Source organism: Lygodium microphyllum, chromosome 10 (genome assembly GCF_053477565.2).
Source record: "Lygodium microphyllum isolate KBCC chromosome 10, Lygodium_microphyllum_v1.1.10, whole genome shotgun sequence".
NCBI classification, from domain to species: Eukaryota; Viridiplantae; Streptophyta; class Polypodiopsida; order Schizaeales; family Lygodiaceae; genus Lygodium; species Lygodium microphyllum.
The window spans coordinates 5,461,594-5,475,128 of NC_141144.1; the positions used below are offsets into that span (position 1 = coordinate 5,461,594).

General features: G+C 39.1%; 1 protein-coding gene across 1 annotated transcript; it reads right to left on the reverse strand.

Annotated features, from left to right (window-relative positions):
* Positions 1-1,984: 1,984 nt before the first annotated feature.
* LOC148029667 (amino acid transporter AVT3C-like) lies at positions 1,985-4,631 on the reverse strand. The gene is made up of 2 exons (XM_087685942.1): positions 3,956-4,631; positions 1,985-3,260 (listed from the first exon to the last, which is right to left on the reverse strand). Exons 1-2 carry the CDS (start codon positions 4,503-4,505, stop codon positions 2,341-2,343), a joined length of 1,470 nt encoding a protein of 489 aa, XP_087542068.1. The 5' UTR covers positions 4,506-4,631; the 3' UTR covers positions 1,985-2,340.
* Between the last annotated feature and the right edge of the window lie 8,904 nt (positions 4,632-13,535).

Sequence of the window (13,535 nt, forward strand, 5' to 3'; positions counted from 1 at the left end):
TATTAGGGTCCAGTTCGCCCAATGTGGCATATACAATGATAAAGGTCTGGTTTCACCTCGCTTGTTTCTTAAGCAAAGTAGAGCGCCCAACCTTAGTTTTGCCTTTAGCATCCTCTCAATGCAATATCCATTGAGCAAGAAGGCAAAAAAGTTCTAAAACCTTCTTGGGATGTGGAAATGGAGCTAACCTCGTATGCTGACTAGGTTAAGAGGCATGTGTATGATGCAACTATGCATGTGTATGATGCAACTATAGTTTTTAAGACTATGATGCAACTATAGTCTTTAAGGCTATGGCAAGTGATCTTAATACTATTAGTGCTGCAAGGAAGCAAAGTCTTAGAGAGGGTAAGAGAGTGCAAAAGGCTAGAGTTGCCTTGTCTATGGATGCCATGTGTAACTAATATTATGATATGCTACTTCTTGGATGTTTATGTTCTTTATGAGCAAGAACCCTTCAAAAAAGGAAAACCCAAGGTGGTTTGGAAGCACTTTCTAGGGTAGATGCACTATTATGCAATATAGGTTTATTAGCCAAGGCTTCTTTCAAATGTTGTGGTGTACTAAGGAAAGAGATTGGATTTTATCTTGCTCTATCGACTTTAAAGGAGACTTGGTACACTATCTCCCTTGGTTAGCTAGTTTTTCCCCCTTAAGGAGTCTTGCTTACATAATGCCTAGTTTGGGTTTCTTTTTCGAATTTGCTTACTTTGCTAGAAGGAGATGTTAACTCAATCATTGCTTTCCTCAAGAAGGTGTTTTATGCCCAACCAATGCTTGCCAATCCCAAAGGCGAGAGATGAGCTTGTATTCTGTAGGACAATTGGGTTAAGCCTCCAAAAGCTTTGGAACTTGTCCATGCCTCAGGTATCAAGATTGTATGCAATGTTAAATTTTCTCCTTTCCTAGATTCTTATTATATTTGCCATCAAAATGGTCATTTTGCAAGAAATTGTCTAAGGAAAGTTGGTAATCGAAGTGAGGTTGTGGAAAAGCAAGAGGAGCCTAAGAGTGACGTGAACGTGAAATCCTCTGCTATGGGGCCAAATAAGAAAGTGCCTTCTTCAAATGGTAGAGGTAAAGATGCTTAGAAAAAGACAAAGAATCCAATGTCAAATAAGGCTATAGATAAACATCCTAATAGCCTTACTGGGGCTAGCAAAAAAGAGAAAGTTCCTTCTACAAAATTGTAGCGATAGGCTTGCACACCGATAATATTTGCATGCATGTAGTTGTTAAGACAAGAAATATGATTGTCACATATAATGAAGAAATAGATCATTTTAAATATAGTTCATATAGTAACAAATACATGATACATAATATGTATCACGATTCTTGGTCATCATTAATTATAATTCATGTAGTAACAAATACATGATACGTAATATGTATCATGGTTCTTGGTCATCATTAATTGAAATAATGAGCTTATCATTAAGTATCATAACTATAGATATGATTATGATGTAATGAAGCATGTTTTAAGACACCCTAACTATCGGTAACATCAATGCAAAATAACAATATGGCTCCACACTTTGCATAGGCCAATGCAAAGCACCCTACTAGGTGCAGAGCACCTAGTCCTTCCTTAAAGGTGAGTTCTTTTAAATACATTACCTTGTTTTTATGGCATTGCCTTTTCATGTACCTTGTTCTATTTGTTCTAGATCCTTGCCTATAGTTTGGCGTTTACCAAAGGCTTGCCACTTAGATAAGTAATACGAATAGTTGTGAGATTTTAACAATTTTATAAAAACGTGATCAATCACATGAAGTATTGTTGAACGTTGTCCCCATGGTAATTCTAATTGGATCATTTGAGCAAGTAGTCATAGTCATTCTTTTGTTGCAAACAGAAGTCTAATTTATTCCAATAGGGTCGTTTAAGCAAGAAGCAAGCGAATGCATCTCAAACTTCAAATTTTTATGCATAATCGCCTTTTTTAGCATCAAAAATATCTTCTTGCATAGAATATCAACAAGATTTAACCAACTTTTCTTGCAAATATTAGGAAGTTAAATGGTAAAACAAAATAAGAGATAACAATTAATGTTATTCACCTACAGCACACACATATCTCTATGTGCGGATGCTATGTATGTGTCTATATGCATGCATGAATATGGATATGCCCTTGTGTTGCATCCATACAAGTATCCGTGTGTATGGATGTGCCCACATGTTGCATCCTTGTATTTTATGCAAGCTTGTTCTCAGATGGATCTTTAGATCCAATCCATACAGGCCACTTAAAGCATATGCAATAACATTGAATATTGTTATCTTCACCCATCTTCACGGGTTACATGAAGACCTTACCTTCAAGCCAGCATTCAAAGAAGGTTCAGGAATGAATTATAGGTCCCAACTGCTCCAAATAGCAAGCCAACAACAATGAGGAAATAATCTCCAACCCTTTCTGCCATTGTAGCAGGCTTGTCCACATCTTTGCCAATGACTTTAAGATGTACTGCTGCAGGGATAATGAAACCTATCAAGCAGGAGATGCTGCTCCCTGCCAGAGACAAAAAATCTGTAAAGTGCTTCACAGCAGTTGCCAACAAACATATTACAAAGACCACAGCAGCTCTCAGCACAAGGGACATCTTCCTTCTAGAAAACCGGCGCTCCACAAGCTCGCACATAGGGATAAGATTCAGAGGGAAGGCAAAGAACAAGGCTATACAGATAGCTGTTTTAATCAGCATTGCCTCTACTCCATCTTCCAGATTCAGGGTGATTATCTGCTGTGTGGAGTCCCCGAATGCTCCGTACCCTAGAACCGCAAAAACTATATACAGAGTCCCACTCAGGATAAATGCAGCGGAAAGCACCAGTCCAAGCTTCAAAGGCTCTGCCATGGCTGTTTCTATTGGTATCATCATTGCAGCTGATTGGAATGCATACACTCCCACTCCAAAAGCAGAGGACATTGCATCCCAGTTCCCAACCATCTTTATGGATTGAAACCCACCCATAATCCGAATTGCAACAACATCAGATACCATCACAGCAGCAAGGGCGCTCAGGTTCAATGCATCCCCCACAGTGCTCAGAGGAGCCAACTGAGTGATGGAAGGTATAGCAGCTAGGGCTACTTCCAAAGGAAAGATCATCCATGTGTATAGATAACTTGAAGTCCACGAAACCCCTCCTAATCCTCCATCATTAGCAACCGCATCTGAGGATAGTGTATATGTATCTTGCAAGCTTTTGAACTCAGAAACCAGCAAGGTCGAAGATGTCTGATTTCCTGCAGTAGCTAGGGCAGCCTGATTTAGACGGTAGTAGCACAAAAACATAGAGAAATGCCTTAATGAGAGGATGATAGAAAGGACGCCGACTTTCCCATCCTATGGCTAACAAGCACAGAGTTGGATTTAAGTATGAATATGCAGCTAGACAAAGCACAAACCCTTTCTTTCAACAACGATAAAGCTAAGAAGACTGTTATAAGCTGCTTTGGATGCATATGACATGTTCAATGAACTGTGTCAATTAAGATGATTACTAACATTTTCAATAATCACCTATTAGCTGCTTTGGATGCATAGTACACGTTGAATTGATTGTGTTAATTAAGTTAATTATTGATAGGCCTGTTTACCATCGATATGGAAAAGGCATGCAAGATCAAGAGCAACATTCCAGAAAACATTTTCCTAGCACGGTCCCCTTTTGCCTCGTTTTATCACGATGCCCGCTGTTAGAGCAATTCAGATAATATCTGCAGGAAAGGGATGGACGCTTGCTGAGAAAAACGGTCCCATAAATTGGCTTGTTTTAGACATCTCGGATAAGGGAACTGTAGTTGTGGCTGTGTTGGGACATCTAGGGAAAGGAAAATGAAACGAGATCAAAGAATTTTGTCTGACCGTTTAGCAGAAAAAGGAGTACAAGGAGCACAAATGATCCACCTTTCATGATTTGATATAATCAAAACTTTACCTTGAATTAATGAGGAAGCCATGGAGGCCAAATTTTGGCTGATGAAAGTCAAGTATGAGATGCCGCAAGCGATCGTGCTCAACGAAATCAAAACGTCGACAAGCATCCTGCCGCTTTTGCCGAAGGTGTGATACAAGAGGTCACCATAGCTGAGCACTGAGATTAGCTCAGAACTGCACTTGAGAAGGCGCCGTCGGGACCAGACGAGGAGCATCATGCCGAAGTAGGCGACGATGCCACTGCAACACAGAACCACGGTGCCGGCGGCCCATCCCACGCGGCTGAAGGTGTAGGGGAGGCCTAGAACCCCTGAGCCGATGATGCACAGCACCAGGTTTGCAAACGTCCGGGCCGTGGAAGACAGAATAGGCCGACGGGGAGGAGGAGGAGGAGGGGGAGGGGGAGGGGGAGGGGGAGGAGGAGGTGGTGGTGGTGGTGGTGGTGGTGGAAGAATTAGCAGATCATCGTCATCATCTTTATCATCACCATGGTGTAAAAATGGAAGAAGAGGAGCCGTAGCACTCTCCTTCATTTTCCCGAAGAAACTCATGTTCCCTGTGGCATATCAGAGCTGCTGCCTGCCTACCATCGCACACAGAAACAAGAAGCAGCAATCGTCAGGTTGGACACAAAAATAAGAAGACAGGATTAAGCTCGTTACACACCAAATGAAGGACGCCCATTTTATATGCTTTAATCAATCTAAACACTTATTTCAGGGTTGTGGGCGACAGCAATCCTTTACCCGCTGGACAGGATATGAGAATTTTCAATTCGTTTTTGAACTGGGAATTTCCCCTGCCCACTTTGTAAAGTGACGGACAAGGTTGTACTTTTTACATTTCTAACTAATCAAAAAATTTATGTTTATTATTTTTATTACTTTACAAATTGTGTCTATTTGGTGTAAAGATATGGCGCTCATGTGCGTGCCCAATTTCAAAAAGTGCATGCCCACACTCTAGGTGCGGATTGGCCGTCCGCCATCACTTGGTGTGTAACCAACCGTAGGCACAATACAACTTACAAGAAAAACTAACCCGACCTTCAATCAATCACTCGGACCATACATCCCACTGCCATAAAGTCGTCCAGCAGCACCAAGGGAATCTTTAGGGGGGTCACACACCATGCATGGCCCACCCATCCCCTGCAAAATTGGCCAATCACAAAGGGCCCTTGTCCCAAATGGGCACACCCCCTATACACACAAAGGCTGCCCAGATGCTTGCTATTTGGGGAGCATTGAATGCTTCCCCTGCCCCATTTTTGCCTTCAATACGGTAGGGGAGCGCCCTGATGCATCCATGCAAACACACATCCAATGACAATGTAGCATGTGGGGTCCAATCTTGCTACACCATACATCCCTTACACTTCCCGTTGCTACTATAGTTTTTTTATGGAGGCTCACAACTCCGTGATGATGAAGTTTGTGCTTGTGCTTGCTACATAATTTCGCCCTTCCATGTTCTGATTTTTTAATGTAGGGACTCATCGTTTGCTGCTCCATGCTTATGCTCATTGCTAATTCCGCCCTTCCCTATTACTCACGTCAAATTTTTTATCTGCTACCACCATTGGAGCTTGCATGTACTTGTGACAGACATCATGAACTTGTATGCAATTGTGACAAACATCAAGTATGCAATTCTTTATCGTCCTCTTTCCGATAGTTGGACTTATTAAATAATGTATGAATATATATGCTCGCTTCATGATTTCACCCTTCCCTGTTCTAGTTTTTTAATGCATGCACTCATTGTTTGTTGCCTCATGCTTGTGGTCATTGCTAATTCTACCCTTGCCTATTACTTATGTCAAATTTTTGGTCTATTGCCACCATTAGAGCTTACATACACTTGTGACAAACATCAGGAGTTTACATGCAATTGTGATAGACATCAAGTATGCAATTCTTTATCATCCTCTTCCCGATAGTTGGGCTTATTAAATAATGCATGAATATATATGCTAGCTGCATGATTTTGCCCTTTCCTGTTCTGATTTTTTAATGCAAGGACACATCGTTTGCTGCCCCATGCTTCTGCTCATTGTTAATTCCGCCCTTCCCTACTACGCATGACGGATTTTTTGTCTCCACCACCATATGAGCCTACATGCAATTGTGACATACATCATGTATGCAATTCTTTATCCTCCTCTTCTCCGATAGTTGAGGTTATTAAACAATTCATGAATATATATTGGTCTATCTCAAACCATGTATGTCACATCCGCTATGCAATTCTTTTTCCTCCTCCTCTCCACTATAAACAATGCATGAATATCTATTGGCCTATCTCAAATGATGTCTATCACATTAGCTATGCATTTATTTTTCATCCTCCTCTCCAATAGGCAAATCAATCAAGGCTTGCCATGCTGCCCTTAAACAATGCATGTATTGCTATTGTAGTTCATTGTTTAGAATCTAACAAAACAATCAGGGATTGCCAGACTACCCTTAAATAATGCTTTTTTTAAGAAATTGCAATAGGGATGAGCCCACCATTTGTTGTGAGAAATTATATGCATTCAATCTGACCAATCAGGAATTACCCTAGAGTTATACATTTTCAAAGGCAAGCCTCGTAGACCTCGCAATCCGCCCAAGTATACGACAGGTATGCTCCTATATGGTTTAAATTTTAGCACACATATATATGTTGTCATAATGCCTGATGCTTACAACTATCCACTTTGAATACATGAGAGATTAGTATATTTTGAGTATAGACTATGCAAAGACAAATGGTTGATTAAGCATAAATGAATGTGTAGTTTAGGCATAAATTGAAGTACAAAATGAATCATATATTTGTAGTATATACCGGTCTATATGCATGATATATGATAGTACATATACGTATGTATCACTATCATGCATAATACATACATGGTGATACAAAAGAGATCGGTTTCTTTAAGATATGGAATGATGCGTAAACCAATGTCATGCAAAACATATTTGTAGTTTAGATGTGTAGATTGCAATGCAAAGGCTGATGTATAAATTGGAATGTAGAACCAATCATTGATCAAACATAACCTCATGTGTTGATTAGGTGGTGCATAGTACATATATAGTATAACATGCATATAAAGAGATTAGTTCTTTTAGGATATAGATTGACGCTTAAACTAATGTTATGCATAAACATATGTGTAGTTTGGAATGTATAGATTTTTTATACATTGATCATGCACAAGCTGATGTATAGATTGGTGCATATAAATTGATGAGTATTGTGGCAATACAATAGAGATCGATTTTTTTAAATATAGATTGATGCTTTAATTGATGTTATGCATAAGTACGTGTTCATTGGAATTCAAAGATTGATCTGTAGACTAGAATGCATAAGCCAATCATTGATGTAATCATGAGTTGGTGTGTTGATTAGGTGCAAACTAGTGCATAGTACATATGTATCATAGTACTTATATGCCATAGTAGTTCATGAATCATACATACCTATCGTATGATAGAATGTATATATCTATGTATGTACTATCCTACATGCCATAGTAGTGCATATATATTTATATACCTATCATATGATAGTATGTATATATACTTTCATAATGCATATGCATCTCATCAAACTTTGTACCGATCATTAAAATTTAATTTGATTATGCATAAATTGCATCATTGGATTTGCATAAACCAATATTATTGATTGATGTATGGAACGATGTGGGGATTATGCATAAATGGATGTTCAAGTTTATGTGTGGATTATGGATATGTTTATTTTTTTTCATGTTTATTAAGTTTTCAATAGATTGGATGTGTGAAATATCGATGAAACTCATCTTGAATAATAAAGTCAATCCATCCACATTTTGTAATTAACCCACTCATCATCAATAACAATTGTATGCATGGAACCCTATTTCGAGTGCTAAAACTTGTTTTAGGATCATGAGTTTCATCTTAACTTATCTCATCCCAAGCAATTGTTAAGACATTGTACAATTGTCGTGCGTAAGGTGGAGCTAAATGGAGTCACAAGAAAGCAATCCCATAGAGGAGTATCAACAATTTATGTCTCAAATGAGCCATGACACAATGTATGGGAACGACTTGATGTATTTTCCTGCAGCACCTGGGACTCCCCACATTCCAAGCCAAAATCTGGATGGGGTATTCCCATAAATGCATTTCCAATCCGCCCTCCATTGATCACTCCTCATCCTCCTCAATTTGCATTATTCCAATGGCCAAGACAATTAGGTGTGGAGGGAAGTATTCTACGCCCAATACTACATAGTCCCTAGCATGGCCCCTTTCAAACACAACATTCATCACCTCCACAAGGACCACAAGCAATAAGTTATTATGATGCAACCCAAGACACATGTGATGAGATCAAGGTGATTCAAACCCAAGTGTCAATAGTACCACAAGCCAAAAATGCCAACAAGTAGCATCCACGACGAGCTTCATCTGACTCTAATGTGCCAAAGCCTCTCAAACCAAAGAGGCTACAAAAAGGAAAGAATTAAGAAACCCCAATGCAAACACAAGATCCAACAACTACAAAAAACAGTTTGCTTAGTGGAAGGATGCATGGACAATATAGTTGGTTCTTCACATCCAAGGATCCATTAGTGTGGAGTTCTCTAAACCACCAAAGCAAAGAGTGGACATTTGGTCCAAGGTAGCCACACACCTAGCATCATTGTTTCCAAAGTTCAATAAGAATGGTGAGGCATGCAGGAAATGTTGGGGACGTGTCTATGAGTCATATAGAAAGGACAAGGCCCACACTTCTATATTAGGCAATGATCAAAGGATCACATGTGCTAATGGTATGATCTTGTGGATGAATATATGTGGAACCGTGCCAATGTTGTCAGAGATACACATGCATCAGCTGTGAGTGGATTGTCTTCATCTATCTCCAAGGATCCATGTGTAAGTACTCAAGAAGACATTGTCTTTGATGAGCCTCCAAAGGCTGGGCTAGATCAAGCAACCACTCAAGGAGCATGCTAAAAGAAAGGTAGAAAGATAGAGGAGTCTCTCAATGATATCGCTAGCACTGCTCGATTAATGTTGGTCTATCAAGAAATTTGACACAATTGTGGCTTTTACATTGTTAGAGCCGCAACATGCCTAAAATTTTATTGACCTGGGCAAGTCCACTCATTAGCAAGTTAAGTGCACATATCCATGATGCTATGCACTTTTGCAGGACCTTGAAGGCCCACTACCGACATATTTTGTAGTACTACACTTAGTCAATGGAGGCACTCCATCAACTAGACAAAGTCCATAAAATGTGGCAAACTCCTCTCTATTTTTAGCAATCTGTTTCTAGTGAAGGACTATGGCTTCTCTCTCATCATTAACCTTACACAATGAACTTACGTGTGTCTACAATGCATTAACTTGACAATGTAGCATTGTACAAGTTTGTTAACTTGCACATGCCTTGGATCTTAGGGTGCTTAGGCTAGTAACACACATTGGCAAACAAACAAGTTTAGAAGGAACAAAACAATCCACAAGGCCACTTGTTAATTTTCTATTGGGTCCATGTTTTCAAGACACGTGTGGGGAGCTCTCCCATCTAGCATTGTATCCATGCATAAGTGAGAAAAGACAATCTTTACTTTTTAAAAACTAACAATGTACCTAACGAGAATTTGAATGCCTACCAATCATGTAATCAAGGAGAGTCTTAGGCTTGTTAGAGTTGCACTATGCCCAAGTCCATAGACTTGGGCATGTATAGTAACTAAACTAAAGGTATCACAACCACACTCTTCTAACCTTAATTCGGACACCACCATCTCCAACTAGGAGAGAGTCTTTGTGTGCAACCATTTAGAGGAGAGAGATAGAGAGGTGAGAGAGAGGAGACTTGAGAGGGGAGAGAATGCAAAACCTACTAATGAATGACCACCATGTCATTTTAACTCTAGCTAGTTCATGGTATCTCTATCAACTCCAAAAGTTATGACACAAGTTAAGTGTGGTTAAGGAAACCAGCTATGTATTATTAAACTTACCTACACAAACTTGTGGAAGTAGAATTTTCCTAGGTGTGTCTTGGCTCTTATACACCAACTATCAGACACCAAACCCCCACTTATACACTTTTTGAAACTGGGCAAAGATGTGGGTGTAATACCTTAACACACCAAATGGATACCTTTTGTAAAAAAACTAAATAATAATAAATATAGAAATTTTTTGATCAATTGTAAATGCAAAAAGTGCACATTTGTCCATCACTTTAGGAAGGGGGGGGTATAGGGAGGAGACTCCTTGTTTAAAAGTGGATAAGGGAGTTCACTAATTTAGTAGGTAAATAATAGGTCATGTCCTCTCCAATTGTGTAAAGGATGGCAAATGCGCAACTCCTAAATAAACACTTTGATTGGTTAAAACTTACAAAGTGAATGCCCATGATTTGGTGTGAATGTCCATAATTAAGTGTGTAGATGACCTTAATACATGTGTGCCAAGCACCTCTTTGTGAAATCATCAAAAGGAAAAACTACATATATTTTTCACACTATGTTGGTCATCCAAGGTATTTTGCATGTTAGGCTTTTAAGTTGTGTCCATTTCACAAACTGAGAATCCAAACACAAAATTAATCAAAATGATCAATTGAGTCTAAAAAGACCCATGGTTTCCCTTGGAACAGTAGTTAGTTCCTTCCTTCCTAGATTTTAACATTCTTCCCTTTTACCCTATTGCTCAGTTGAGCATCACTACATGCCCAAAATGCCTAATAAATGGTGTTGTCTAGCAAATGGCATTGCCACATAGAGCTAGGATATTGTAGTTGCTAAGCTTAAAAGCTCTGTGAACTTGATTCACTTCTATGTAAAGCTGTTTGTATCAATACAATCTGTACTATTATCATTGGTAGATTTCATGAGCCTAATACTGAGCCTACATGGCACAACTATAATACACCACAGCCTTGGAAAAGTGATCTCTCTCTCTCTCTCTCTATTCAAGGTTCTCTTTTCTTTTGGGTGTCCACATGTTGGAAGAAGAAAAGATAAGACAATTGGCCATTATTAATGTTGGGGAGTGCAATCAGCTATGAAATGGGGGATTCAAAAAATAGTAGCTTGCAATTCATATGTTGATACATCTGATACATATGTTGAAGGGAGGAAGGTACCAGTATCACTTTTGTCAAATCCAACTAGCCACATCTGCTAGAATAAAGGAAAGAATAGGGGAATAGCATCAGGTGTTGGAGATGAGGGGAGAGAATAGTTGTACCATATTGTCATAAGTGACAAGACGGTGACCATCAGCATTGTTGATAAAATCAATGATGAGCACCAACATAAGGAAGATATAGACTGATTTGATTTTCAAGATCCCCATGAGATAAATACTTCTTCAATTGGTATCCATTAATCCAAGAAAGGATCGTTAGAGGAGTCTATGGCTTGGACTTGGACAAGCTGTTATTAGGATTCACCGCAAGTATCCTATAGGGGCCCATCTAGCATCCATGATCTTCTTAAGAAAATGGGTACCTCCATCACTTATGAGCTCCATGGGACTACCAAAAGCAGGTGACGATCTTGTATAGGAACACGACCACACTATTTCCATTATCTATTCATATAATTAGTACATACCAAGATGTATTTGTCCTAGTTTCTTTTGGTAGGAGGGTCAATTGGTCCCATAAAAATCGATGTTCCATTTCTCAAATGGCTTCAAAGGAAGAATGGAGTGCAGTGCCATGGCATTGGTCAAGGTCACTTTCCCATCTACTAATAGGCATCACATTACTTGCAATAATCATAGGCATCATTATGCACTATAGGCCACTAATAACATGCCATGCACCTGAAAGTCGATTGCTTCTCACCTTCCACTTCTCTTATGAATGTGCCTTGCACAGCTTCAGAGTATAGGTTAGACTTCTTCATAGTTGTCTCTTCTTCTAATGCTCCATTGGAATTGGCCTCTGTTACAGTGGGCTTCAACTCTTCTAATGCCACGTGGAGTTGAAATGGAATGAGGGCTATTTTTTTACTCTACCTTGAGTGGGACCACTTGTAAATGATTCATCTTTCAATTATGCATCTAGAAATGTCACATAATAGGAAACATCTAAGTTTTTATTGTTTTTCTAGTTTGATGCTCTTTGGCATGGGGTATAATCATCATCTTTCCTTGCGAAGAATTGGTGGTTGGGAAGAAGGAACCATAGATAAAGGAAATCTTATTTTGCTTAATCCACTTCTGGTACATTCTTTGCATGCTTTGGGGACCATTAATCAATTAAAGGGAACCATCGTCATGGGATCTTCAACCACTAAGGTCAATGTAACTTATCATCAGTGCATTTTCTTGACTATATAAATTCCTCCTTGTCACTTTTAGAATCATCCTCTTTAGACTTCATTTCTACTTTTGGAGGGGATTTCGAGAGAAGAACATGCTTTCTATGTCCAATTTCTATTTTGTCTCTAGCTCCAGACTCGCCATAACAAGGAGAACAGTGCATCCATGCTTTAATCTCCATGTCAAAACTAACTTTAGAAGTTACTCCTGGATCAAGTAGGAGGTATTCACCCATTGATAAGGCCTTTGCTTCTTTTGGTAATTGGCTTACAATGTCCATTCTTGGGGATAGTATCTTTGTTTTTTTTTAAGGATTTGCCTTACGGCTTCTTCTTTTGCAAAAGTTCCATCTTCTGTTTCTTTGAAAAAATCTAAAGAGACTTCTAGGGAGATGTTTGTTTTCCTTTCGAGAGTCATGTAACTTCAAGACTACTTTATTTACTCCCCTATCAAGGGTTAGGGTTCCTTTGAGCCAATTTGTCCTTGCCCTCCCTTCAAACAGCCATGCCATTCCCAACAAGAATGGGCGAGAGCTTTTAGGTGTCATTTTATATTGCTTTGATCCACCAATCAGAGTAGCCACTACATTAGTTGCATTCCTTATAATCCCAAATCCTTCCTTCTCACATTTGTCGTTATGTTTACATAGAAACCTCCATTTATCAATGTGTCTGCAATAAAATACCCTTCGATCCATACACCAATCTTTGGAGTGTCACAATCTAGGAAGGCATTGGCCACATCCACTCCACCTCTTCTAGTTAGAATGCTCTTGAATCTTTTTTGATAAACAAGGGAGAATATCAATAACAAATGTCAAGTTAGGCTGGAATGTGTTAAGCTCCTTCATTAGGACATACTCCTTTATGAGTTCCATTGGTTTTTCTAAATGGCTTGGAAATGGGGTGATACCCAATTTCATAATACTTCTCTCCTCAAGAATGAAATGCAATTCTACCGCTCCCAAGGTTGGATATATGTCCACCTCTTATGAATCATGAACCTCCTTGACTGTCTTAGGAGTCTTCAGTTGTATTGGATTATTGTGAAGTACACTTTTTGCGCTATACTATTTTGTGGCTTTGTTGGGATCTTGAATTTTACTATCCTTATTGGGGGAACACTCTCTTTTGGAACTATTACTCCTTTCTTTTTAGCATGCATAATTGTGGCTAGTTCCAATTCTACCAGTTGGATGTGGATTCTTGTATCTTTGGTTGGCTATTTGAGATG

Excerpts from the sequence above, each read along its gene's own strand:
- LOC148029667 (XM_087685942.1), bottom strand. The coding sequence starts at position 4,505 with ATGAGTTTCTTCGGGAAAATGAAGGAGAGTGCTACGGCTCCTCTTCTT. Across the intron at positions 3,261-3,955 it reads GGCTTCCTCATTAATTCAAG|GAAATCAGACATCTTCGACC; the intron begins GTAAAGTTTTGA and ends TAGCTACTGCAG.